General features: G+C 47.2%; 1 protein-coding gene across 3 annotated transcripts in view; it reads left to right on the top strand.

Annotated features, from left to right (window-relative positions):
• Positions 1 to 26,864, top strand: part of ACIN1 (apoptotic chromatin condensation inducer 1) — a 947,610-nt gene that overhangs the window by 577,981 nt on the left and 342,765 nt on the right. For all 3 annotated transcript variants that reach the window (XM_086923671.1, XM_086923670.1, XM_086923672.1), the window contains exon 7: positions 4,560 to 5,588. In XM_086923671.1, the coding sequence (XP_086779797.1) occupies positions 4,560 to 5,588 (1,029 nt within the window). The remainder of the gene's footprint in view (positions 1 to 4,559; positions 5,589 to 26,864) is intronic.

The following is a 26,864-nucleotide window of genomic DNA, read 5'->3' as shown; positions in this document are numbered from 1 at the left end:
TCAGTTAGTTGCTACCCTTATTTATGGTGGATAATACTGCTACCTAATCATCACCTGTGCTGGAGAAGACTGAAAATCATATATTTCTTTTGTTATTAGAGGTAGGGCTCAACCTGTACCTATAATGGAAAACAGACCTCAAGTGCTCACCAACACCGAAGACACCCTCGCCACCGCAGAGCACCTGCACTTCCAGATTCACACGCACACGGACCCCAAGACCACCCTCAGAGGAACCCTCATCTACAGACCCCCGGGACCACGCTCACACTTCAGCGAGGCCATCGCAGACTTCATCAGCCCACTCGCCCTCGCCTCCCGCGACTACATCCTCCTAGGAATCCTCAATTTCCACCTGGAGAACGACCAGGACAACAACACCACCGCCTTACTAGACAACCTCGCTATCCTCGGATTCAAGCAACTGGTCAACACCTCCACCCATTACGCCGGCCACACGCTCGACCCTGTCTTCTCCTCCAGCAACCACATCTCCTTCAGCCACACCACCGAGCTCCACTGGACCGACCACAGCTGCGTACACTTCAACTTCAGGAAAACAACGACCCACCACCGCCCTCAACAAACCCCCCGAAGATGCTGGAGCAAGATCACCACCGACCAACTCACCACCTCCTTGCGCCTAAACCCTTCCAGCAACACCACGGACCCCAACGAAGAAGCCCACAACCTCACACAGTGGATCACCGACTGCGCCGACACCCTTGCTCCACTGAAAAACCCTCCCAGCAACCTCAACAGCAAGAAAGCTGCGTGGTTCACCAACGATCTCAAAGACTCCAGGAAATCCAGCCGTGACCTCGAGCAAGCCTGGCGCCACAACCAGTCAACGGACAACATGACAGCCCTCAAGAACGCTACCCGCAAACACCACGAGCTGATCCGCACCACCAAAAGGTCATCCTTCAGAGAACGACTGGACAACAACACCCACAACAACAAGGAACTCTTCAACGTCGTGAAAGAGCTCTCCAACCCCAACGCCAGCAACAACTACATCACGCCTTCTCAAGACCTCTGCATTCTCTGGCCACCTTTTTTCACGGTAAGATCGTCAACATACACGACAGCTTCAGCGCTCAGAACACGTACCCCACCACCAAACCTACACCCCCCACCACCACCATGTGCGCTTGGACTCAGGTCAGCACGGAAGATACCACCCACACGATGAACACCATCCACTGCCCACACCACATCTTCAACAAAGCCAACTCCATTATCGCACCCAAACTTCAGGACATCATCAACTCCTTCATATCCGCCACCTTCCCGGAGAGCTGGAAGCATGCAGAGATCAGCACCCTCCTGAAGAAACCCACTGCAGACCCCTCAGACCTCAAGAACTTCCGCCCCATCTCGCCCCTCCCCTTCCCTGCAAAAGTCATCGAGAAAACCGTCAACAAACAGCTGACAGCCTTCCTGGAGACGAACGGCTCCCTCGACCCATCGCAGTCCAGATTCCGAGCGAACCACAGCACCGAGACCGCCCTCATCGCGGCCACCGACGACATCCGGACCCTGCTGGACAATGGAGAAACCGCCGCCCTCATCCTGCTCGACCTTTCGGCTGCGTTCGACACGGTCTGCCACCTCACCCTGACAACCCGCCTCCGCCACGCCGTGATCCAAGGAAAGGCCCTGGAATGGATCACCTCCTTCCTCTCCGACAAAACCCAAAGAGTCTGTCTCCCGCCCTTCCTCGCAGAAGCCACCAAGATCATCTGCTGCGTACCTCAAGACTCCTCGCTCAGCCCCACCCTCTTCAACGTCTACATGAGCCCCCTCGCAGCCATCGCACGCAAGCACAACCTCAATATCAATATCATCTCCTACGCCAACGATACCCAACTGATCCTCTCCCTCAACAACGACCCCACCTCCGCCAGAGCCAGCTTCCAGGACGGAATGAAAGACATCGCAGACTGGATGAAGCTCAGCCGCCTGAAACTGAACTCAGACAAGACGGAAGTCCTCATCCTCGGCCCATCCATCTCCGCCTGGGACGACTCTTGGTGGCCCCCTGCTCTGGGCCCCCCATCCAAGCCCACGCACCACGCACGCAACCTGGGCTTCATCTTTGACTCCTCCCTCACGATGGCCAAGCAAGTTAACGCGGTTACCTCCTCCTGCTTCAACACTCTCCGCATGCTCCGTAAGATCTTCCCCTGGATCCCCACTGGAACCAGGAAAACGGTCACCCAGGCCCTCGTCACCAGCCGTCTGGACTTCGGGAACGCCCTCTACGCTGGGACCACCGCCAAACTACAGAAAAGACTCCAGCGCATCCAGAACGACTCGTCTTGGACATCCCTCGACACAGCCACATCTCCGCCCACCTGAGGGACCTGCACTGGCTCCTCGTCAGCAAAAAGATCACGTTCAGACTTCTCACCCAGGCACACAAGTCTCTCCACGACTTGGGCCCTGAATACCTCAACAACCGCCTCACGTTCTATACGCCAACCCGCCAGCTCCACTCCGCCAGCCTCGCCCTCGCCACCGTCCCACGGATCCGCAGAACCACCACTGGAGGAAGATCCTTCACCTACCTGGCGGCCAAGACCTGGAACACCCTCCCCACCCACCTACGACTCACCCAGGACCATCTCTCCTTCAGGAAGCAACTCAAGACCTGGCTTTTCGAGCAGTAGCAGCCCGCCCCTCGGCCCCCCGCTCCCCCCAGCGCCTTGAGACCCTAGCGGGTGAGTAGCGCGCTTTACAAATACTCTTGATTGATTGTCACGATTGGCCAAACCCGCACTGAGGGCTTTGCATTGGTTACCGGTGCGAGAAAGGGTGAAATTTAAATCTCTCTGGCTTGCACACAAAATCCTGCAAGGTAAAGGCCCTCCCGCCCTACAAAAGCTGGTGACCCCCTACAAGGCAAGTAGAACACTACGCTCAGATCAACAACATCTACTTATGATCCCTAGGGTTAAAAAAGCCCGTTCAGGAGGGAGGACATTCTCAGTAAAGGTTGCAACCCTCTGGAACTCACTCCCTCTAGGGTTGCGCTCTGAGCCATGCCTTTTGCGTTTTCGTAAACAACTGAAAACTTTTCTCTTTTGTTAAACCGCTGTGCCTCTCACCCACTTAAACTTTACCCTGTTTGGTTAAGCGGTGGGATGCTCCAGGGTAACCACGCGCTATACAAGACTGTCTTAATAATAATAATAATAATAATAATTGATTGATTGCTGTTCTGTATTGGGAATGCAGAGTAGCAAAAGCCCTTGTACTCGGCAGTCAGTTATAAAATTAGAGGCTGACGGAAAATCCCATGCACTCTCTTTGACTTAAGTTGGGGACATGAGCCCAAGTATAGTGGACAGGTCAGAAAAGTGTCTTCGTAGGCTGGTACCTGCTCTGAAGCACAGACTCTAGATGAAGATAGCAAGAAGCAAGTGTTGACCCTGAACGTTGCCTCACAGTCTCGAAGTCCAATGGCAGTTAAAAGTCTTCAGGTCCCCATCCATGGAAGTGATGAACGCCTAGTCCTCTGCAAACAGAACAAGCATGAAATGCAACCCATAATAGATTCACATAATGCCACTAAAAATCAGATTGGAACCTAAAATAATCCCACAACGGCCAGGTCACACCTTGTGACATATCAAAGACTCCAGCCAAAAGAATATATTCACACCCTAACATATGTTGCAGTATTTTAAGCCAAAGAGATAACCAGCACTGGGTAACCCGGTGCAACCCACTGTCCTCTCAGCCACTGCCAAGAATCTCTTATTCCCCTTTCTGGAGCTTACCAGGCTGTGGATGCACCAGCACGCCTCATTCTCCTGCAGTCTTTAGACACATCCCCCTGGTCCTGGCCCTCCACGTCTACTTCCTCTTAATCCAGGGGCATGTCTAGTTTTGAGCCCCCCTCCTGGTGTGGATCCTCCAGGTAAAGTTTGTCATGTTATGTGGCAAAGTCACGATCATCGCTAGGTTCTAAATTCCAATCCCCTTCCAGAAGCAGAATCTTCAGGTTAGGAGCATATTTGCACTCACATGGTAGAAGCATGTCCAACACCTGATCACTCTTTCAATCCAGGCTGTGTAAAAAGTCTTGTTCAAATTTTGGGTTTTCCTCCAACCCCTCTTCCAGGTCTTGATCTCGCTCTATGTTATATATTGCTAGAAGGCTTAGTCTTACTCCCCCTTTCTCACTCCAAAGAGCCATCTCCATTCCCTACCTATTCATAGATAAAGTCTTGTTCCATACTAAAGTCCCACTCTACATCAGATTCCAAATCACTATCCTGCTCCAATTTAAGTTCCAAATCACAATCCAACTCCAGGTCAGAACCTTGATTCATGACCAATTCCATGTCACAGCCTCACTCCAAGTTACAGTTTCGAACAAGCTCATCATTCAGCAGCAGCTGCAGCAGTATGGTAAGTGCATGGCTCCTCCCATATTGGGTGTCTCTCATGCCATTATTGTTTTGTTATCCCTCCCATGTGACCCTCATCGCAGTTCCTCAATCCCTCACAAACCTACCATTAATTATCCATCTCATGTGTCCTTACAGATCACAGCTTCGAACCGTTCCCCTGTCTCCAAACAGACAGATGTTGAAGACTCTCCTGTTTTACGGAAGAAATCGGTCTTGCATTTGCTAATATCCGAGAAGCCAGAAGCCCAACATCTGAACATTTTAGAGGATGTGGAGCTTCACTGTCTGCCTGCATTGGAAAAGACTAATACACAGCATTCTTCTGTTACTGAAATGAACACTGTTGAAGAATCTTCCAACTTAGTGGCCCCACCGATGTGGAAAAAAACGAATTCTCAAAGCTTAACTGCAGTGGAGAAGACTGGAGTTACGTTTCCACCAATGTTGGAAAAGAATGAAGAGCAGTGTTGTTTGATCAAAAAGACGGTGGCCCCAATATCACCCCTGTTGGTAAAATCATTGCTTTCACCCATGATAGACAAAACTGAGGAGCAGTTGTTGCCTTTGTTGGAAAAGACTACAGAACTGCATTCACCTTCATTGAAGGAGGTAGAAGATCAACCACTGACCATACTTCAGAAGAAGAGAACAGTTCAAGATTCACTTTTGTCAGAGATACCTAAATCCCAGGGCTCCTCCGTGGTTAAGATGGCACAGCGTCAACACTCCCATACATTGGAGAAGGCTGCTCCCCAGCACTCTGTCAGAGTTGATAAGACTGAAGCCCAAAGCTTGCCAATGTTGAATAAAACCAAGGTCCAACATTTGCAATTGCTGGAGAAGATCGAAGCTCAACACTCAACCTTACTGAAAAAGATTGACGCTCAACGCACACTGGTGTTGGAAAAAATAGCTGTCCAGCAGTCACCTAAGATGAGGAAATCAGATGGCCCACGTTCAACCCAGAAAGAAAAGCCTGAAGTACAAAAGTCATCCGTGTTGGAGAAGACGTTTGCTCAACACCCTCTCATTTTGGAGAAAACAGGATTGATATCAGCAGGTAGCGAACACCAGTTGATACTGGAGCACACTGTAGAGAGGTTGATGAGCAGTCAACAGCCTGCATCGGCAAATATCCAGTACCCACAGCCACCCATGCTTAAGGTATGTGACCCAATCCCTTTACTGTGGAAAAACAGAAGAATGTCAGCCTAGGTTGTTATTTTATCCCGAACTAAAATATACAGGTCAAGAAGCTAAAATCCAGTGATGTTCTCACTGCACTAACACTACAAAGACAGTCAGAATGTCACAGCCCTCCATCCTCAAAAACTTGAAAAAGCAGGTACCTATCAAGATCATAGTCATAATTTCTTTATTCGATTTAAAAAATAAACCATAAAGACAATAAAAACACATCATGGCTAAAATGCAAATTAATTGTACATAAATCACAATATAAGCCATAATAAAAAAAAACTAGAGCAACATAACCAAACAATGAGGCAAATAAATAATATAATAATTCATAATATCAGTCTATGATCATCGTATTCCTTATTCTAACCGCACTATTTAAAAACCAAGCAACCTGGTAACACGTTCTAACATCCAGCAACATCTGAAAATATAATAGAGTGGGCTGGCTTGTCTTAAAATTCTGATTAACATATCAGCTTTAAAAACCCTTTACACAAGCGTGAATAAAAAGGACATATAAAAACAAAGTGCATAATATCTTGAACAGATACATCATCACGCAGACACGGAATACTATCTGCCCCCTTAGCCCAGCCCTTAAGAACTCGTAATAGGTTATACCTAAAATGGGTTAAAAAATTCAATAGTGAGCAAGAGAAAACTCCAACCCAAACTGACTTGTTCCGTAAAATCCACCTCTCAGACCTGCAAAGTGTCAATAGAGAGACTCTCCAGTTCTAATCACACATGAGGTGACAACAAATGCATTTTTAGCTGAAAGAATGCCATCATCTAATCAGTGTCCTGCACTGATTAACCAGGTGCAGAGAGCAAGAAGAAAACAGAAGCTCCATTAGTTCCGCCACTCCACCCTCACCAGTAACCTCCCCAGTCAGTGCCAAAAAGAAGGCTGTGACTGTCACTCACCATCTTCCTCAAAAAGGCACAGAGCACACCAGCGGTCTCCCCATTGAATACCTCTGATACATCTTTCAGTTCCTTCACTAGAGCCACATCAGTGCATAGATGCAAAACCAGCTCCCACTCTAGATCCTCATCGAGTACACACTACTGTGCATTCCAGTTCAAGATCAGGGTCTCTTTCCAGCAGCAGTGACACCAGCAGAACAGGGGGGAGTGGGGACTTTCCGTTAATCCTCTCTCCCCTATTGAAGCCTGATCTAATGTTGATCTGCACTTACAACTGCCTTGTTCACAGATTTGAACTCACATATGTTCCATATAGATCTGCAAATATTCACTGACTTACCCCTCACTATCTGATCACTACTCCTCTTCATTCCTTCCAGATCAGCTGCATGCATAAGCGGGTACCAAGCACAAGAAACCAACTGTGCAAGAGAGCAGGTGGTTTCCATGTGCAAGACAGATAAAAAATTAGGTACTATTGTAAGTAATATCCACATTTTCAGAAAAAAGTAACTGGGTAAGGAGACTATCTATCTAACATGGAAGGCTGATTTTACAGGGCGCCAGCCGCAGATGTAATGAAATTACCTGCGTAATCTTGCTAAGGGAGGCAGACAATTTCTCTAAACTGTTGTAAATAAAATGCAGATACTTACATGCATTTGGCAGCTCAGGGTAAAACGGAAGATAATTCAGCCATACTACATACCAAATAATTTTTGTAAATCATATCACAAATGACCCTGCAACAAAGGCAAGACAAGGATAGACGTTTAGGCTAGATCACTTGATTCTCTCGCCCCAGTCAAAGATTATGCAGCTTGTAGTAATGAATGTGGCTTGTGTAAAGCAGACTAGATTTAGTGAAAAACACAGTTATAAATAAAGTATCCATAACCAAGAACTGCTGACCAAAGCAGCTAGTAAGAAAGTGTCAAGGCATCTGGGTGTAAATGGTAACTTAGAAACAACTCCTAAACAGAGTAGGTCCGCAGTTGGGCTTCTTCTCTTGGTCCTGGGGAAGGCTGTGGCTACTAGAGAGGAACAGTTGGTTATCATTAGTTTCCCATGGCCCTGTGTACTACTGTAGTGGCCATTGGTTACCAATATATTGGTATGTGTATCCTGACTTTCTAAGTAGTGTGGGCAAATAGCTAAATCTTATTCTATGGGATAATGATGTTTTGAACCTCAGATGTTCACTCAGGAAAAGCCACTTTCCACTAAGAGTTGTATGTGTAAAAGTGTTCAGGTTTTTAATTTCAATGGCAAAATATAAAGTAAAGACCGTAACAAAAGAAGACCGACACAGGAAACAGGAGGTCCTAAATCCTTTGGATGGTGTGGTACAGTCCCAAACAGTTTTACAATGATTACACAGTAAAGGTAGTATGATATAAATAATATTGGCGTGTATCATCAATGCAAGTGTGCTGTCTCAAATGCTTTGAGACCTCAGAAACCTGCAAAACATTTTGAGTCTCAGTCTGTTGGGTAAAATAGCCCTCTGACCTGGTCCGCTGTGCCTTCCTGTCTTAATTTTGTGTTTTCGGCTTGGTATTGATCCCACTGTTTCAACACACCCTCAGAGATGTTCCAAATTGTTGCTGCCTCTAGCCCTTCCTGAGTTTTAATCGTAAAAGGTGGTTGAGTAACCATGATGCACAAGACCAGCAGCAGGTTTTCCAAGGAGACAGTCCCTACCAGCACCTCTCACAAAACCAGGAAGTTTTCCATTTAAAACTCTCAATAAAACCTACAAAATCGTGACATGTTACTGTACTCCTTAGTTCAGCCCACATTTTCTTTGAAAAATGTCATACTCTCCTAGCTAACGTATTCAGTTACCTACTAATCACAGGAGACTCGTACTTCTGATTGTTGAGCTGCTCTTCCAAAGAATGTATGTATCTATGTAACAGCCTCCGCATAAGTCATCTACCCAAGATTCCCCCACACCAGTGGTGACTGCTGCTCAAACTGATGATACATCCTAGCCTGGAATCAATAACCTCTTGCCCTCATTATTCATTTAGTCCAACAATAGCACTATATTCTCTTCCATGTTAATCCTAACAACTTCCCCAACTTAAGCTAGTCTTTTTTGGTCCCAGTCAAAAATGACAACAAAAAACATTCTGCACCATCCTAGCAGACATCAGTATCTCAAAATCAACGGCCCTTTGACACTTCTGCTCAACTCTTTCTCCGCGACTGTTGCCCAAATCTTAGGAATATTCAAATCCCCTCTGGTAAGGCTAAAGAATGTACAGGCCCATCCTTTTGTTCCCACACATCCTACATCAGCGGTTCTTAACCTGTGATCCGCCTACTCAGGTGGCATGTGACTTCTTAGAAAATTAAATAATATTAACAGATTATTAAACTCTTTATAAATTAAGAAGCAAAATTGAAAATGGTAAAACATTCTGTAAATATGAATGAATTTGAAATTGTAGGCTAATAAATAAATTGGCATTTGCAGATTGGTTTGTGGGAGCAGTGCAAGTGTATCAAACAGAATATGATGGGTGACCATCATTGAATTTAGAAAAGGTCCAACCTTCCTGTTAAAATTAAAATGGTGCTTTTTGATTCATGTGTTTGTGACTTAAATGCAATATTTCATCATTGTTATATTTGTTTGATGAATGCTTGTTTTTGTATATATGTGTATTGTTTTGCAGTTCAAATCATCGAAATTGCTTTGGCTGAGGTCATTGGATTCCAATAATAATTAAGTGGGGGGTCCACACAAGTCAAAATGTTAAGAACCACTGCCCTACATAAACAAAAGAAGCTATGGTTGCCTGCCCAAGCCACACTCTGGTCCCTTAAACACTCTATAACTTTTTATTGTACTAATATTTTTAAGGTGAAAACAACTATTTGTATGTGAGCTTTTGCAGCACAAAATATCTTCTAGATGTACACGCTATGCATATTTCCCCTATTGAGTGGTTGGATACAGAAGTGTTATGTTGGAAATCTTTTCCCTAGTTCTGGTGGGTGTTTACATGGGCGGAGCCTACGCATGAGATCGATTGTGCCCACAATGTTCCATTACATGACCACTGTTTTAGATTTAAAAAATCTGCCATTGGGTTTGGATGTGCAATGAGGGAGCTCCCTATATAGGGCAGAACGACTGTTGGTGGCTAGTGGGCCGCTAACAAAAACCTCTCAGATCACTGTATTGTGATGCTCAATGTTGGATTGATGTTTTTATAGGGAATTTCGGGTGGTACTTTGCCGCAGTTGTAGAATGGTATTGTAATGGGTGGAGTCCCTGAGATTCTTTTACGCCATCCTGGAGTGTGAGCACAATATTCAGGTTTAGCCCAAGCTGCCACTGGACGTTCGCCTTAAATGACGAACAACAAGTATGTTTATTCTGTCTGTTGAGGGGCTTTAAGTCCAACAACTGGTGCGCACATTCTCTTTTCAAACCTACAACTCCTATCCACAATGATAAGGTACTCCTTGCTCCCTGGACAGCTGCTGACATGGCATGGACTTGAGAAGAAGAAATATGCTCGGTCAATAGAGAAGATGAGTTTCTCCGTAGATGACCAGGTTGAGGCCAAGGCAGCTCAGGGTGAACACTAAAAGGATACAGATCTCGAGATTATTCACCACAAGAAAGATCCAGGTTTACAGTGCACCACCAACAAAAATGCATCCAAACTGCCTGTGACACCGCCAAAGCTGAGGTCTTTAAGTGAAAGGACAAAGCCACAAAAACACAAGCCCTCAATGGCGAAGGAGACGTACCGTCTTACAAGGCCTAAAGAAGAAGCCACTGGTAAGAAAATGCAGCAAAGAGTTGGCAGGATTTCAAAGAAGGATCAAGTGCAAAGAGGGATTGAAGAACAAGACACTTGGAAGGAGATGTCCCACAAAGACATGAAGCCCTCTAATGTTGACAACATCAAACAAAAGAAAATAGCATTGGAGGCAGAAATAGATTGGCTAATTAGCTAGAAGAGGGCCTTCGAGGAATTCATGGAATACCATGATTTCCCTGTTCCCACATGCATTAAAAGATCTAGCCAGGAATTAGAAAAATATAAGAATTCATCCAGAAACACCACAAGAGGTAGAAGTAGATCCAGATTTGGGGGAGGAAGAGTTGATGTACACACCTGATGCAGAGGATTCAGAATGTGAGGAACATGTTGAGGAAGAAACACTCTAGAAGGACATTGAGGCAGACTCACGACAGGAGGAGGTGGATATTTATGTTTCAAGACCCTCTCCCCCAGAGGACATATCTATGTATCATGGGGTAATTAAGAGCACTGCAGATGAATTTAGGGTACGGATGGAGATGGAAAAGGAAGGAAGACACATGTTTCTTATAAGAAACCCCAGGCCCTGTACATAGAAAAAACAATTTCCATCTGTGCTGACTAGCATTTTACAATAGGGAGGTTGTTTTTCAAGGAACCTGCAAAGATGTTACCCCTAGAATATAGAATACGTGTAGGGCACCCACTCCAAATAATAAATACGCACAGGCCCATTTGTAAGCCAAATCTCTAATAGTTACAGCTTTGGATCCACCCCATATAAATGCCAAAATTTGGAAGACATGGAAAACCTAAGGTCACACCTTCTCGAGGAATACAAAAAGATAACTAAGACAGTCATAAAAGAGGTAAAAATATTGCTAATTACTGCCTTACACCTGCCCTAGATGCAGCCAACACATATAGCAGACAACAGGCCACAAGTACTGTACTGAGAAAGCATGAGTGGTTGTGCATCTTTGCTCACAACTGAGATATAGACCAATGTTGTTGACAAGCCTCTTACTGTCACTCATCTTTTCGGCTCACAAGTGGACCTGAAACTGGAAGCCATGAAAAATGCAAATGAGACACCCAAAGCTATGGGTGCCTTGCAGTCATTTAAGCCAGTATTCAAAAGTGGAGGCATTTCATACAGAAGAATCAAGGGAGAACACTGTACCTTTTAGCATCCATAAGTCAGCCATCAGGGAGCCGGTTTAGCCAACCAGCACAGTGGAAGGTTCCCCAGCAGTTCAAGACCTTTTTCCGAGGCAGAGGGATGCTTAGAGGTGCCATTTCCAATGGAGCTGCCTTACAATTCTCCAAGAGACACCAGTTGGGGTAGGAAAAAGGACTTTCTAAGCACCTAAGAATCTGTTGCTTCAAACAGGTTGGTGCTAAGCATAATAATACATGGGTATTGCATACAGCTTATAAGAACAGTACCTGGAATGCCACCACAACCACAGAAACACAGGAAAGCGCAGGAAGGAATACTGCAAATGAAAGTAGTAGAATTGATAGCAAAGGATGTAATCAAAGGAGCAAATCACAGTGGTCCACAAAGCGTATTTCCTGGTTTCAAAACAGGACTTAACCCATCAGACAATACTGGATCTGTGGTTTGTCAACAAATTATTCAAAACCCAGAGATTCCAGATAATAACACTCTAGGAGGCCAGACCCCTGTTAGAAGAGGATTACATGGTGACCATAGATTTAAAGGGCACCTATCCTGATTCGGCCGTCACACAGAAAATACCTAACAGTTTGTGATAAGGTAAGATCATTACCAGTTAAAATTGTTACCCTTTGGCATACAATATACACTGACAGTATATATACAGATTGAGATGATGGTAGCTACCCACTTCTGGAGACACACATTCCCAAACATGATATTGTACATGAGACCAATTAAGGAATGCCTCAATAGCCAGTAATCATAACATTTGGAAAATGTGAGGATCTACTGGTTGTTATACCCTTGGCCCGATCTCTATCAGATCTGCAATCTGTGTCTCTGCCCTGAGCAAAACTAGGTTGATTGCAACACTTGTCGCTCTTTCCGTTCGAAGAAAACTCTTTGTGACCATCAGGCTTGATGACTCAAAATGTCATGGAGGCACGTAGACAACCAACATAACTTTTTGGCACCCAGGACATCAAGGGAGAACACCATGTGCAAGCGTCAGCTGCGGATGAAGAGACCTTCCCCCTGATGACAGCTCTGGCTGTGAGTACTGTTCTCCTTCTCCACTGACCCCACACAGAACAGGCCTTCTCAAAGGTCGAACAGTTACTGTGGAGCACCAGAGACAGACTGCCAGGTCACTACTGCCTTTGGGCCTTAGTCAGCAGCAACTGACAACATTGGACATGACACTCAGCTCAGGGCCGAAAGAAACATTGAGGCCGACTACTTCGGCACAGGTTGCTCCCGCCTCAGAGTCAAGCCGGCCTTCTAAGCCCACAACTTCGTCATCGAAACAGAAACTGTTGTCGGAGCTGAGACCATTGTCGTCGAAGCCGAAACCATCGGAGCCGAGAACATCAGCGCTCAGCAGCAAGTTTGGCCTTGGATCGGGGACTATTGAACTGATTCTTCACAAACTACAGGAAGAAATGGACACCCACCCACCATAAACACCTGATTATCCATCTACATACAGGCCAGATAATCACCCGACCTCTTGGATCTGCTGCTCAACCATCTAAACTGCAGCGGTCCTTTAAAGAAGCCTTAGACATTCCTCCTGGACAAGACTACAAGCCCTTTGCATTTCACTACTACACCATCCCTACCTGCTTCACAATACTCACCCTCACCTCCTGCTTCTCCAGCTGACCCAATATCATACACACCTCAAGGGTCAGCTCATTCAGAAAGAGGGCGACAGGGCCATGGGGATACCTTTGATATCCCACCACAGGATGATCCCTAGGACACTTAAGCTACTAATCCACCAGCGGATACAGATCCTGACCGATACCCTGCAAAACGCTTCAAAACCCTCCCCTCCTGATATCATCGCTTCCTACCATAACCTCATTGGTAGGGCTGCCACCATCTCATAAAGTGGATCTGCATACTGAGCCATTGGAGGATGATTTCCTTTTTCAAACCTTTTCCTCCAGACAACTCCCGCTCAGTACCTGCCCATGCTTAAAGGCATGCTCCTTCACATCCCAGATATCTTCCACAACCTAGTTCAATCTGGGGTCATTACAACAAGGGTAGATAAGAAATACAAGGCTACCCCAACTGACCCACCCTACATCCAGGGCCAACTTCCACATGGCTCTTTGGTGGTAGCTACTGCACGCAAAGTGGCCTACTCTCAGAGCTCTGGTGATGTCCCTACACCAGCTAAAGAGTGTAAGAGAATAGATGCTGCAGGCAAGAGGGTAGCTGTGCAATCGGGCAACAATTGGCGGTTTGCTAATCCCATTACTCCTCCAACATCTCCCAGATGAACACAAGAAGAGAGGCTATGAGATCATCTCTGAAGTGAAGCAGATCTCAAACACCACCATATGCTGTGCCCTTGATGCTAATACTGCTGCCAGGGGGGGTTAACTCTCGTGTCCTTCTATGTAGGCATTCATGGCTCCGGGTCTGTAATTTAAAACCGAAAGTCCAGCAAAACCTACTTAATCTTCCTTTCGATGGAGAACATCATTTTGGCCCGCAAGTAGATACTTTATTAGAAAAAAATAAAAAAGGACAATGAAACAGCAAAAGCAGTGGGTGCCCTTTGAACCCCTTCACATTGCGGGTCCTTTTGCTGCTTATCCTACCATGAAGGTTCCAAAACCACTTCCCCCAAAACCTCCACATCATGCCAAGGACCACAGGCTCATAAAACCTCTCCCAGGGGTTATTTTCGAGACTTCTACAGAGTAAACAATATAAAAGGCAGAGGTAAAGGTAGATCACCCCAAAGGATCTGTCACCAACAGTAAGCCCTGAATTATCTCTCATTTCCCCGAATCACATAGCACCAATCTGTGGTAGTCTCCAAGGGCACTTTCCTGCTTGGCGGAACGTCACCTCCAACCAGTGGGTGTTGGCTATTATCCAAAATGTTTATTGTCTGGAGCTCTCTTCCACACCTCCCAACATTCCACCTCGCACAAATAAACTCTCCTCACAACACCAAAGGTTACTCAGGGAAGAGGTCCAAGCACTCCTCAAATAAAAAGGAGACATAGAACCTGCCCCTCACCCTCAACAGGATACAGGAGTTTACTTGCTATACTTCCTTATCCACAAAAAGGACAGTCTTAGGCCAATTTTAGATTTCAGGCTCCGAAACAAATATTCTCTCAGAGCACTTTCACATGGTCACTCTTCAACCCACTACTACAACAAGGCGACTTAATTGCTGCAATCGACCTCAATGATGCCTATTTCCACATTCCAGTTCATCCGGCACATCGCCGATACCTCAGCTTTGCAGTAAGCAGATGACCTTACCAATTCAAAGTTCTCCGTTTCAGAATCACTAACACACCTAGGGTCTTACCAAGTGCCTCGCTGTGGTGGCCATTCACCTAAGCAAACAGTGCATCCATGTCTTTCCCTATCTGGACAATTGGCTCATCAAGAGTGCTACTCATCTAAAATGTCACCAAAACACTCAGGTCACCATCAACCTACTTCACGAACTAGGCAATAACATCAAAGCTTTAAAATCTCATCTCCAACCCCTTATCTAGGGTCAATCCTCAATTCAGTGATGTGCATAGCCTATCCAAAGCATGCTCGGATACATTCCTTCCAGACACTCATTCCTCTGCTTCAACCTAATCAAGAAGATGAAGTCAGGACAGTTATGCGACCTGCAATGCCGTGATGCCATGAAGATCCGATGCAATGAAACAAAATGTCGTCGTCTTCTTGATGTGACAACGATGCGTGCACGCCCGACGGCCGTGCAACGACTCAACTAATCTTCTGAGCCGTGACAGGCCCTGCGACACGCTTCTCTGGTGATGCTACGGGGTCTTCTGCGACGGCGACACTCTTCTCCAGTGATGCAAAGCGCTTCGGTGATGCGATACGACAGCAGCAGCGGCGACACCCTTCTTCAGTGATGATTGACAGTGGCTGGGCGGGGACACGTTTCTTCTTCGTGAGTCGCGCTTCCAGCTCCTTGCAACACGCAGTCCCTCAGAAGGTCCAGCACCACAGGACTTCAAAATAACTCAGGGGAGCTGGTTGGTGAAGTCTGTTATCCCTGAGACTTCAGCAGGAGGCAAGCTCAATTTCCAAGCCCTTGGAGATCCTTTACAAGTTGATGAAAGTAGCACAAAGTTCCTTTCTCCTATATTTGGCAGTCAGACCACACCGCAGGCCAATCCCCCAAACAGCATTCAGCTTGGGTATAGTCTCTTCCTTCAGTTTCTCTCTGGTTCCTCTCCTCAGCAAAGGTTCTTCTTGTTTCCCAAAAGTGATTTAAAGTTCTTGGGTCTGGACCCCATATTTATACTAGCAAATCCTGTGTCCTCTGAAGGCAGAGGGCCCTGTACCCATTCCAAACCAGTTCTGTGCTGTCCTGGAGCACTTTGTTGACAAGACTCCTTCTTTTCTTTGACAGTGTGGGCCAGGGACATCGACACACCACAGGAGGTGGAGCCAGAATTGTGGAAGGCAGGCCCAGCCCTATTCAGGTCCCAGGTGCAACTCCTCCCACCACACTACATGAAGATAGCTCTATTCAGCCCTGTGCTGACTCACCCTGTCTCCTGGAGCCCCCCAGCCCCTGTCACTCAAAAAACAGACCAGGAACACACAACCTAGCAGAGGCAGGCTTGGACAGTTAGGCAAGAAAATACCCACTTTCTAGAAGTGGTATTTTCAAACACAGAATGTTAAAACCAACTTTACTAAAAGATGTATAAGATGTTGTAATCAAACTGCCCATTCTGGCCTATGGGGAATAGATAGCCTTGCAATAGTGAAAACCTAAAATGGCTGTAATTCACTATTAGGACATGCCACACACATCAGGGCATGTCCTACCTTTTACTTACAATGCACCCTGCCCTTAGGCCTACCATAGGGGTGACTAATATGCAGAAAAGGGAAGGTTTAGGGACTGGCAAGTGGGTGCACTTGCCCGGTCAACATGGCAGTACCAGACTGCACACAGGCTTTGCAATGGCAGGCCTGAGACACACTTTACAGGCTGCCTCTGTGGGTGACACAACCAGTGCTGCAAGCCCACCAGGAACATTTAATTTACAAGCCCCAGGCACACGCAGTGCACTGCACCAGGGTCTGACAAGTACACCAAACCAGACAATCATGGAGTCACTAATCCAATCCAATACAATACTTTACAGTAGGGAGAGCATATGCACTTTAGCACTGATCAGCAGTGGGAAAGTAAAAATCAAACAGCCAACAACAGGTCAGAAACAAATACAGGAGGAAGGCAAAAAGTTTAGGGATGACCCTTCAAAAAGGGCCAAGTCCAACACCCAGTAAGCATCTGTTTGTGGCATGTGGTGCTGTAGAGTCACACGTGCCCACCCTGCCCCCCAGAAGCCAGTGCTAGTTGAGGTCAATTTAAAATGTCTTACTTTTCTCTTTGCATGGACTTCTCCCTATACTAGGCTTTGCTCCACATTTCATCCTAACCCACCATGCACAATTACAATCTAACAATGGGGTCGATGACCATATGCATTACCAGCAAGAGGAGGAATCACAATACCTAGTGACTCGAATGGCTTTCCTCGAAGAAAAACTTGCACACATCTGAACCCATCTCTAGATGGCAGAATTATGCACATCATGTGTATCTACAGCACTTCATGATACTAACAGATGCTTACTGGTAAGTAACATTTTCCATTCACAGTGATAGATAATTCACAAACATGGTGTATTGCAAATTGTCATGCATCTCTTCAAGCATAGCAGTGGACTCTCAATTTAGTACTAGCAGGGCTACTGAAAGTACCCTTTTAGCCTATGCACAGAACTTCACTTAAGTGTCTTACCTTGAAAACCGCCTTCCTTGTAGCTATCACGTCCGTCAAAAAGCACGAGATACATGCACTCATTGCACAAGAACCATACATAGCTATTTACAAAGATAAGTTTATAATAACACACTCAAGGTTTTTATTATCATAACACACTCCAGGTTTTTACCCAAAGTAGAGCCACTTTTTGCATCAAGTAGCCCACAACACTACCAGCCTTCTTTCAGATTCCCTGCAACACAGCAGAAAAGGAACTACGTAGATTAGTTGTAAGGAAAACAGTGATGTACTGTATGCAGAAAACTATCAGCCCATCACACAAATTTTTGTAGCACAGTCAACACAAGCATTGGGTACAGTGGTAACCAAGAGCACCATTTCCAGATGGGTAGTACAAGCAATTCAACATTGTTGTAAAATGCCCAACAAAACATTATATGTAAAACTAAAACACTTTTCCTCCAGAAAGAAAGGGGCTGTGGCTGCTTTTATATACAATATATCTCTACAAAACATATGCAAAGCAGCTATATGGTCATCAGAACACATTTTCATAAAACACTTATGTGTGGACATCAGTACTCGCAAAGAAGTAGCAGTTGGGCAATCAATCATTTGTTTTTATCCTCTCCCTCTTTACCCCCCCAAACAGGAGAGATAATAGTCCTACATAATCTTTGTTCAGCATTTCAATCTAGAAAAGACGTAATGCTGCAAACGAAACAAGTTACTTATCTGTAATTATTGTTTTGCAGCTTTAAGATCAATCTAGATCTTCTAGATCTACACATGACCCTCCAACTTCCCAGATGAAGGAGTGTAGTGGAGGAAGGGGAAAAAAGAACCTGAATTTAATGTGACTTATGTGGCCTTATGATCAAGGTCTTCTATAAGCTCTGCCTATGTCAGCGCCCCCCAAATTTAGGAAAAAGGTTAATAACTTAGCACTTCCAGACCCGACCACTAGATAACGGAAGCAGGCACTAAAATATCTTCGAGCTGCAATACCATAGTTACAGGTAATTCACTCATTTCTTATAATGCATCATATGAAGATCCTTCTCGGACAAGCAGAAGACAAAAGAACAATCTAACCATTACTAAAGTACAGTATAAACCTGGAAGAGTGAAACGCAGCTGGAAAATGTAAGGGATGAAAACAGAAATCCAGATTCTGGGCTTGCATGCGTGCTAAAAAGAATGGACTCCCTTTGTCATCTCTTCTGCCCAACACTTTTTTTTTTGACATGCTGTCCCCATCAAGTTGAGAAACATGTGTAATCTGGAACACAGACTTCAGCCTCATTTAGCAAATAGGAGCAGTTATCAAATCCACCTTTCACCAAATTAAACTCCTAGAACGAATGAGCAAACAAATTAATGCCAACTGAAAATTGTCAACTGAACATAGCCCTGAGATGCTTGAGTACAATTGAAACTCCTTTTTCCAATGACCTCTACTCTGGCCTGCCTGACTACCAAAGGAACAGGCTGTAAAAACAAAACAACAACACAGAAACAGCAGCCATACTCATGTTCAGCCTCTGCAAGAATCGGCTCCCACTCTACTTCATTAAAGCATCCACCTGCTTTCCATTACATCACAGATCACTTCTAAATTTGGATGTCTCGCTTACAAATGCCACAAGCATTCAGCTACCTATTAACTCTCACTAAACAGCTCATACATTATCAGCCTCGCCAACATTTATGCCCTAAATAATCCAGCATCCCTAAATCAAGTGCAAAGGCAGAGGAGATAGATGCTTTTTAATCTCATGCTACACATAGATATTGTCCTGCCATTGGACATCCCGAATGCCCTTCAGAAAAAGAAGTAACAAACAACAATGTCTCAACAGGTAATATTTCAAAGACAATGAATCAAATGGAAATATCCCTAATTTTTCCTGCCACCGGGACGGAGAGGAGTGTTTATCGGGTTTCTGCTTGCCACCAAATGTAGTGCTTCATGATGGGCGGACCTGCCCTATTTCTTCCATCTATTTGAAAAATGTGTTACACACGGACTTTAGATTAAGAAATGTAGGAGATGTAGTTAATTCTTTGAAAGTATTTATAGATTTTTGTGATTTGTTGCAAATGTGGTGCACCTCTGTTTTTCATGTTTATTGATTCTCCCTAGCATAGGGTGGCACTTTTTGGCAGAGGTTGCTTACAAGGAGGGCACACAGTGGAAGGTGCATTGTTTGAACCACAGACAAATATTTGGGGAGATAGCGGTTTAGGTGCGGCTATTTTCTGGGTCCACTGCCATTTTCCTTATTATAGGGAGAGACACCTTGATTTAATATCACGATCCCTATTTGTTATTGTAGCGGAAAGTTATTCATTTCAGACAGCGATACTGTGCTTCAATATGAGTGTAATCAAACAAGTGCACACTTAGTGCTCATGAAAGGATGAACGGTGCAAGAGAGGCATGTGATATGGTGACAGGTACAACAGCATAATTAAAATTGGTACGTAACATGAGCAATGAGAGTACAATTAGTTTGAAACATGTTATGAGAAAAGGAACCTGTGAGAACACTGTACTTTGTCGATAGTGTTTTCGACTTGATCGATTTCAGGTCATCATCAAGACGAGATTACCAGTGTATTTGAGACTGCTGCAGAAAAAGGAGAAAGGAAAGGGAATCGGGGGAGGTGGTACCTGGGAGGAAAAGTGGAGAGGTAGCTAAGGCCGAGGGGAAAAAAACTATCTGCTGCATGAGCACGCCCGGAAGAGGTCATCTAGACTTTCAAAGGTTAGTAGCGGGGTCATGAGTCTAAGCGGAGGTCCCTAGGGGGGATTCTGCAACAATGAAGAGTTTGTTACTACATTACTCAACTGGGTTTACAGGATTTCTCCTGCTACATTTTCCTGTTACATTGAGCAGCCGCTGTGCTATGAGTGTGTGTCCCTTGTGGACTTTCGGTTACAACCCCAATTATGGGAGAGTAAAGTGTAATTTGCCGACACAGTGAAACACCCAACTACTCTGACTACATCAACCAAATCCTTAGTGGTCCCTCTCTCTTCTCCATCCACTGCCCCCTCCATTCCTGCCACCAACACTTGACAATTTTTGATTGATAGATTGGAAAAATTGAGGAAGAAACCGATACAAACAGGTCTATATGCGCGCATGCTCACAGGTGTTATTCCATTCGGACTCCAAATACACAATACACCTGCCATCTTTACACAAGATCCTAAGTTCCACTTGCAACCATCAGCTCCAGACATTAGATGGTCCTCTGCGTAGACACAGCCATAGAACACAGCAAGAAAGTGTTGGAGGAGATTCTCATACTTGTGGATAGCAGCCTGACTGATGCCAAGAATCTACTTGATAAACTAAACACTACCATACCACCTTGGACACATTTGAACACAATAAGAAAATCAATAAGATTCAGACAGACAAAAAATGATAGCATAGAGAGAACCTACCCATGTCTACAGGATAATTTTTATAATACCCCCTACCAACCCATAAGAAGATGCAACTTGGGCAGATTGGCAGATACAAACACAACCAAGTATTTACCTTTTCCGACTCCTTCAATACCTCTGCTAAAGAGTCTAATCCTGGTGAATGCACCATCTCAGATCGAAATCAAGGTAGACCACCACCACCACCACTAATCCTCCCCATTGTTTTTTAGGGGAGGCCGCAGACGTGGCTGGAGAAGACCACAGGCAATTTACCACTATGAATACCCAGGGGAACAACAGAGTCATCACAAACTTTACTAATGGGGCCCCCCTCAGTAATCCCACCCACTAGTGGGACAATTCTGACATGTCTCGCCCTGTGTGTCTCATTCCTGTATTCGTTTACATTTTATTCATTGTCTTTCAAATATTACCTGTTGAGACGTTGTTTGTTACTACATTACCCGGTTGTCAACTGGGTTCATGGGATTTCTCATGTTGTATTTTCCTGCTTCAGAAAAAAGCAGAGCAGTCTAAAGAAAGACACAATAAACTCCTATTGCATCTGAAAGATCTGGTTTATGTTGGTTCTAGTAAGATGAGCGACTCTTCTTTTTTTTTTTTATAATCAACTTTATTGAGTATATAAAACAGCAAAAGAAATTCATTGGTTGCAGCTCATGAATCAACATATACAGCGGATCTGAATCAATAAGACATATAGGCAGGGTCAGTCCATACCTGTCCAGCAGCTCATCCTGCATTACAATAACAGCGGAACATAAAACATTCGATACATCAAGAATCATGGCGGAATCATGTTGAACCATTTCCCCCATATTTTGTGGAATAATTCTGAAGAGCCTCGGGCTTCGGACAGGGCCTCCTACTGGGTGCCGCACCAATCAACCCCGCTCCTCCACCCCCTCACAGTGGGTGCTGCGGTACGCGACCAGTGCATCGCTATGTCTCTTTTGGCCACAGCAACCGCCGTCCCAATAGGCGCTTGTCCATCCTGGAACCATCCAGGCCGTCAAAGACCCCCAGCAGCATCCGCAGTGGATCATGGGGACCCTCCCATCCCAGGGCTTGTGTGAGTTCCCGCTCCACCCCCTTCAAGAACCTCACTATCACCGGGCAAAGCCACACCATGTGGTAAAAATCAGCGGGGTTGAGCCGCATTTCGGGCAGGCTGGGGAGGGTCGCAAGCGGGCACGGAAAAGTCGCTCCAGGGTGAGGTAAACCGCGTGTAGGTAGTATATCTGCACCAGGCGTAGCCTGGAGGACGTGGTCAGGGTTCTGGGCGCCATAAGGGCATCTCTCCAATCTGCCTCCTCCAGGGGGCCCACCCAGTCCTCCCATCGAGCGAGTAATTTATCTAAAGACGCAGGGCCATTATTCACTAGGGAGCGATAGATGCAGGACACTCCTCCCCTGCCCAGGTTCCCCATCACCACCTGGGCCTCCAGTAGGCTGAACTCTGGAAGGGAGACCGGCGAGGGGAGATGTGCGTGAATGGCATGGCGCAGCTGCAGATATCGGAAGTGTTGGGCATGGGGAAGGGCATGGCGCTGCTGTAGGTCTGCAAAGGCACGGATATGGTCCCCCACCCAGACATCTCCGAGGACTGAGATGCCAATCAGATCCCAACGGCGGAATCCATTCAGGGACGAAAACTCCCGGAGCCAGGTGCCGTACCAAAGTGGTGTTTGACGAGTGAGTTTACGGTTCCACCCCACGTGGCGCAGGGCGGCACGCCAATGCCAGGAGGACCGTTCTAGTGATTGGCGCTATGGTCTGTGGCACGGGGCTGCCGTATAGGAACGCTTGGATCTGTGGAAAGTCCGCAGCCTCAAGCGCTACACGGTATGCTAGGTCGGACCAGCCGCCCGCATACCAGTCATGGATGACTATTAGTTTAGTGGCAAGGTAGTAGAGGTAGAGGTGGGTCACCCCTAAGCCCCCATCGAAGGGGGGGATGCGGCTGTGCGCCAGGGATATACGTGGGCGTCCGCCTCCCCAGAGGAATCGGGACTGGGTCCCATCAAGTTCGCGGAACCAAGTGCGGGAGAAGGGGATGGAGATGTTTTGTAGAATGTAAAGGAAGCAGGGGAGGACTATCATTTTAAAAAGTGCGCTTCTCCCTAGGGGGTGAGGGGATGGGTTTGTTATTTTTTAAGATTAGCCTTCATCCGGACAACCAGGGGCGTAATATTCAACGCCCACTCGCGTTCCGGCAGGAGGGCCACCCATATCCCAAGGTACTTAACCGAGTGGTGCCTGAGGGGAATAGTCGTCTGCCAGTCATAGCACTCCCTGGAGGGATGCAGCGGGACCAATGTGGATTTGGCCGCATAGAGTCGGAGTCCGGAGACCCTTTCGAAGGCCGCAAGGATCCGTAAGCAACTGGGGCCCGAACTCGCTGGGTCCGCCAGATATAGAAGCACGTCATCAGCGTAAAGGGCTATTTTATCTACGTGGCTCTCATTCCAGGCCCACCCCTGGACAAGGTGGTCCCGCCGGATGAGCGTCGCCAGGGGCTCCATTGCTAGCGCAAACAGGAGTGGTGAGAGGGGGCATCCCTGGCGCGTACCTCTACAGATCGGAAATGCCTCGGAGAGCTCCCCATTGACAAGCACTCGGGCCCTAGGGTTGCCATAGAGGACCCTGATGAGGCGGCAAAACAAAGGGTCAAAGCCCATCGCCTCCAGCACATCCTGCAGGTAGTCCCAGTTCACTGTGTCATCGGCCTTCTCGAAGTAGAGGAAGAGAAGGGCCAGGTACGGGGACAGGCGGGCACGGTGGGCCAGGGCCAGGTGGAGGCGACGGATGCAATGACGGGTGCCCCTGGCCGGCATGAACCCGCACTGGTCGGGATGGACCAGATCTTGCAGGAGAGGCTTTAGCCTCTGGGCCAGTATCGTGGCAAAGAGCTTGATCTCAGTGTTGATAAGCGAGATTGGGCGGTAGTCCGCACAGCTCATGGAGTGTGGCTGAGTCTTGGAGATGACCACTATCGTAGCCAGGTCCGACTCAGGGGGGAAAGAGCCGGTCTCCGCCACATGCTGGAAGAGGACCAATAGTCAGGGAACCAGGATATTCCGGAAGGCAGCGTAGTACCCCTGTGGATACCCGTCAGGGCCAGGCGTCTTGCCAGGGTGTAGGAGGGGAATGGCCTCCAGAACTTCGTCCAAGGTAAAGGGGCGATCCAAGGCTTCCGCGGAGTCACGCGTGAGAGAGGGGAGCTGGGCACTAGCCCCGTCCAACAGGGTGGTCAGGGGCGCATCTGCTGGTCGCGCCGCATAGAGGCGCGTATAGAAGTGTCTTTGAAGGGGATGATGAGTGCGTTTGGTCAAATTGTGAATGTCCTTAGGCCAAATCCTTGCTTTTTTAATCAGAATCAGGAGTCCAAGTGATATAGAAAGAATACTTTTATTAAATACGGTTTAAAACAGCGAAAGCGGCCGTTTGCGAGCAGAGTAAGAAGACAAGAACCGAGGATTAAACCCGGAGAAATTGAAACTTGACATATAATAAGACATTCTGAAAACAAAGTTAACTCTTTGAAGATTTGTATTAATGAATATATGATACTGTAAATAGCCTTGAAAAAGCCCCGGCGCAAATCGCCACAGGGGGCGAAACACGTGTCGGCTGTTCATGTTTTAAACCGTATTTAATAAAAGTATTCTTTCTATATCACTTGGACTCCTGATTCTGATTAAAAAAGCAAGGATTTGGCCTAAGGACATTCACAATTTGACCAAACGCACTCATCATCCCCTTCAAAGACTTACTTTTTATAAAACTCAAGCGGTCCAGAGTTTTTTTAGTGTGTTTTCCTCAATACATGAAAAGTGAAAACCGGTATAGACTTGGTATTTCCTGTGGACCACTCCCTTTTCCTAGAAATGCGTATAGAAGTGTGCAAAGGTTCCAGCTATGGCTGCGGTGGTCACCTGGAGGGTACCGTCTTGTGCACGGACCTCTGGAATAATGCGATGAACTTTGGGATACGAGACCAAGTTATGGAGGAGTTTGTCGTTTTTGTCCCACAGCCGTACACCTGCGCCACCGACGATCGGCACAGCATTTGGGCCGAGTCCAACGAAATCTGGCGGATTTCCTCTCGAACCAACGACAACTGCCGGGTGGGGTCTGCACGCCCAGCAAGAGACTGCTCTGCCTCCAACCCCGTAGCCCGGGACTCCAGCTCTGCAAGCCGGGCCATTTGGTCCGCACATTTGGCATGTACAAGCCCCCTTGCCACCCCGCGAATCACAGCTTTGCCAGCTTCCCATAGGGTCCCCGGCGAGGGAACTGAACCCTCGTTGGTGGAGAAATAATGGCCTAGCTCCTGTCCCAGCGAATCCACCAGTGTGTAGGAACCAAGCGTTGAGACGTCAGACGACCCGCGGGCCCATCGGGGAAGAGCCAAGTCGGAAGGAGAAGGAGGAATGGTCGGACAGTCCCCAGGGCAGAATGGCAGCTCCAGAGCCCAGGTGGCAGTCAGTGGCCAGAAGCAGGAGAAGGTCGATACGGGAATGGGTATGGTGGGAGGCCGATGTGTGGGTATATTGCACCTTGCGGGGATTCCAGACCTGCCACACGTCGCAGAGCCCCAGAGCCGAGGCAAAGCCCGATAGAGCAGCAGCAGAGGAAATTCGGACCGCGGATGGAGTCCCGGTCATGTTGCGTTGAGGCTGCATGACGGCGTTAAAGTCACCCCCAACCACCGTGAGGCCCTGTGGGAGGGAGGAGAGAACCCGTGTAAGGCATCGACATGTCAGGAGCAGGAGGGCGGGCAGGATGTAGAGATTCAGGATATTTAGTGGGCAACCCTCCACCATGCCCGATATCGCCACATAACGCCCCTGTGGGTCAGTGTCGGCCCTGGTCAGGGTAAAGGGGACGCCTCTTCTGAGCAGTATTGCCACCCCTTGGGACCCCTGTGTAAACCCAGAGTGCCAGACTGTCGCAAAACCATACCGGGCCAGGAAGTAGCATTGCGTGCCTAAGAGGTGAGTCTCTTGGAGACATCTGCCGTGTGGCGGTGGGCCGCCCGGAGGATGGCCGTGTGTTTAATACGGTCCAGGAGACCATTGACGTTCCAGGAGAGAATGTGGAGGAATCTAATCAGCGTGTACGCCATCAGGGGAGGAGAAGATGTGGGGGGACGGAGGATCGCCGGGGATCGGAGAGAGGGCCAGCGGTGCCGCGCGGAGGTAGGAGGAGCCGATTAAGGGCAGTTAATGAAACAGGAGCACTGGAGGCCCGAGGGGAAAGAAGGGGGCGAGCGACCGCCCGCAGCCGCCCCCCTGGCGGTCCAAAAAACGAAGTATTGGACTACAGGAGCTGCGTGTCAGGGGTGGACCCACCCACCACATTTTGCCAAAAAGGAGAGCTGCAACCAGCCACCCGTAGGTAGCACCAACAGTGGCCGAGGAGTGGCCGAACAGAGCTGAGCCAGAAGGTGGCCCGTTGGCGGCTGAAAACAACAAACCAATGGGAGTCAACGGACTCTACACCCACCCGTACCCCCCAACTCCCCCGACCCTACACTTCGAAACAGGAAGCATCTGTTGCCCCAAATTCAAATCAAACAAAGACCCCGCTAGGGGAAAGGTACTAAACTAAAACGGTTAATAGGGAGCAATAACTCTAGTCAAGAGTTTGCTAAGGAGGACCCCCTCCAGATTATAGGATAAATGCCAACAGCTTTAGACAAAAGAGCTTCAAAGACGAGTGTGAGACAAGGTAACAGTGACAGTTTTGCAAAAGACAGAAAGGATGGGGTGTAGAGAGAAAGAGGAATAAAGGGCAGGAGCACAGACTAGGAGAACATATACAGTTCGGGGCATTCCCCCCACGGGAGGTCGCCATGGACGGGCATCCCTCCAGGCAGTGAGCGAGGCTCAGGTGGCTGGACAGAACGGACCCGGCCAGCGAAGACCAGTCAGCAGTTGACGTTGGTTCAGACCTCCACATCGTCCGAACCACAGATCATAGGGCTGCCGGACAAGTCTGAGTCCGATTTTGCTTTCCACAGGCGCGCCCGACTCAGGGGCCCCA

Source organism: Lissotriton vulgaris, chromosome 5, assembly GCF_964263255.1.
Source record: "Lissotriton vulgaris chromosome 5, aLisVul1.2, whole genome shotgun sequence".
NCBI classification, from domain to species: Eukaryota; Metazoa; Chordata; class Amphibia; order Caudata; family Salamandridae; genus Lissotriton; species Lissotriton vulgaris.
The sequence above is the reverse complement of the archived record's forward strand: the minus strand, read 5'-3'. Positions and strand labels throughout refer to the sequence as shown.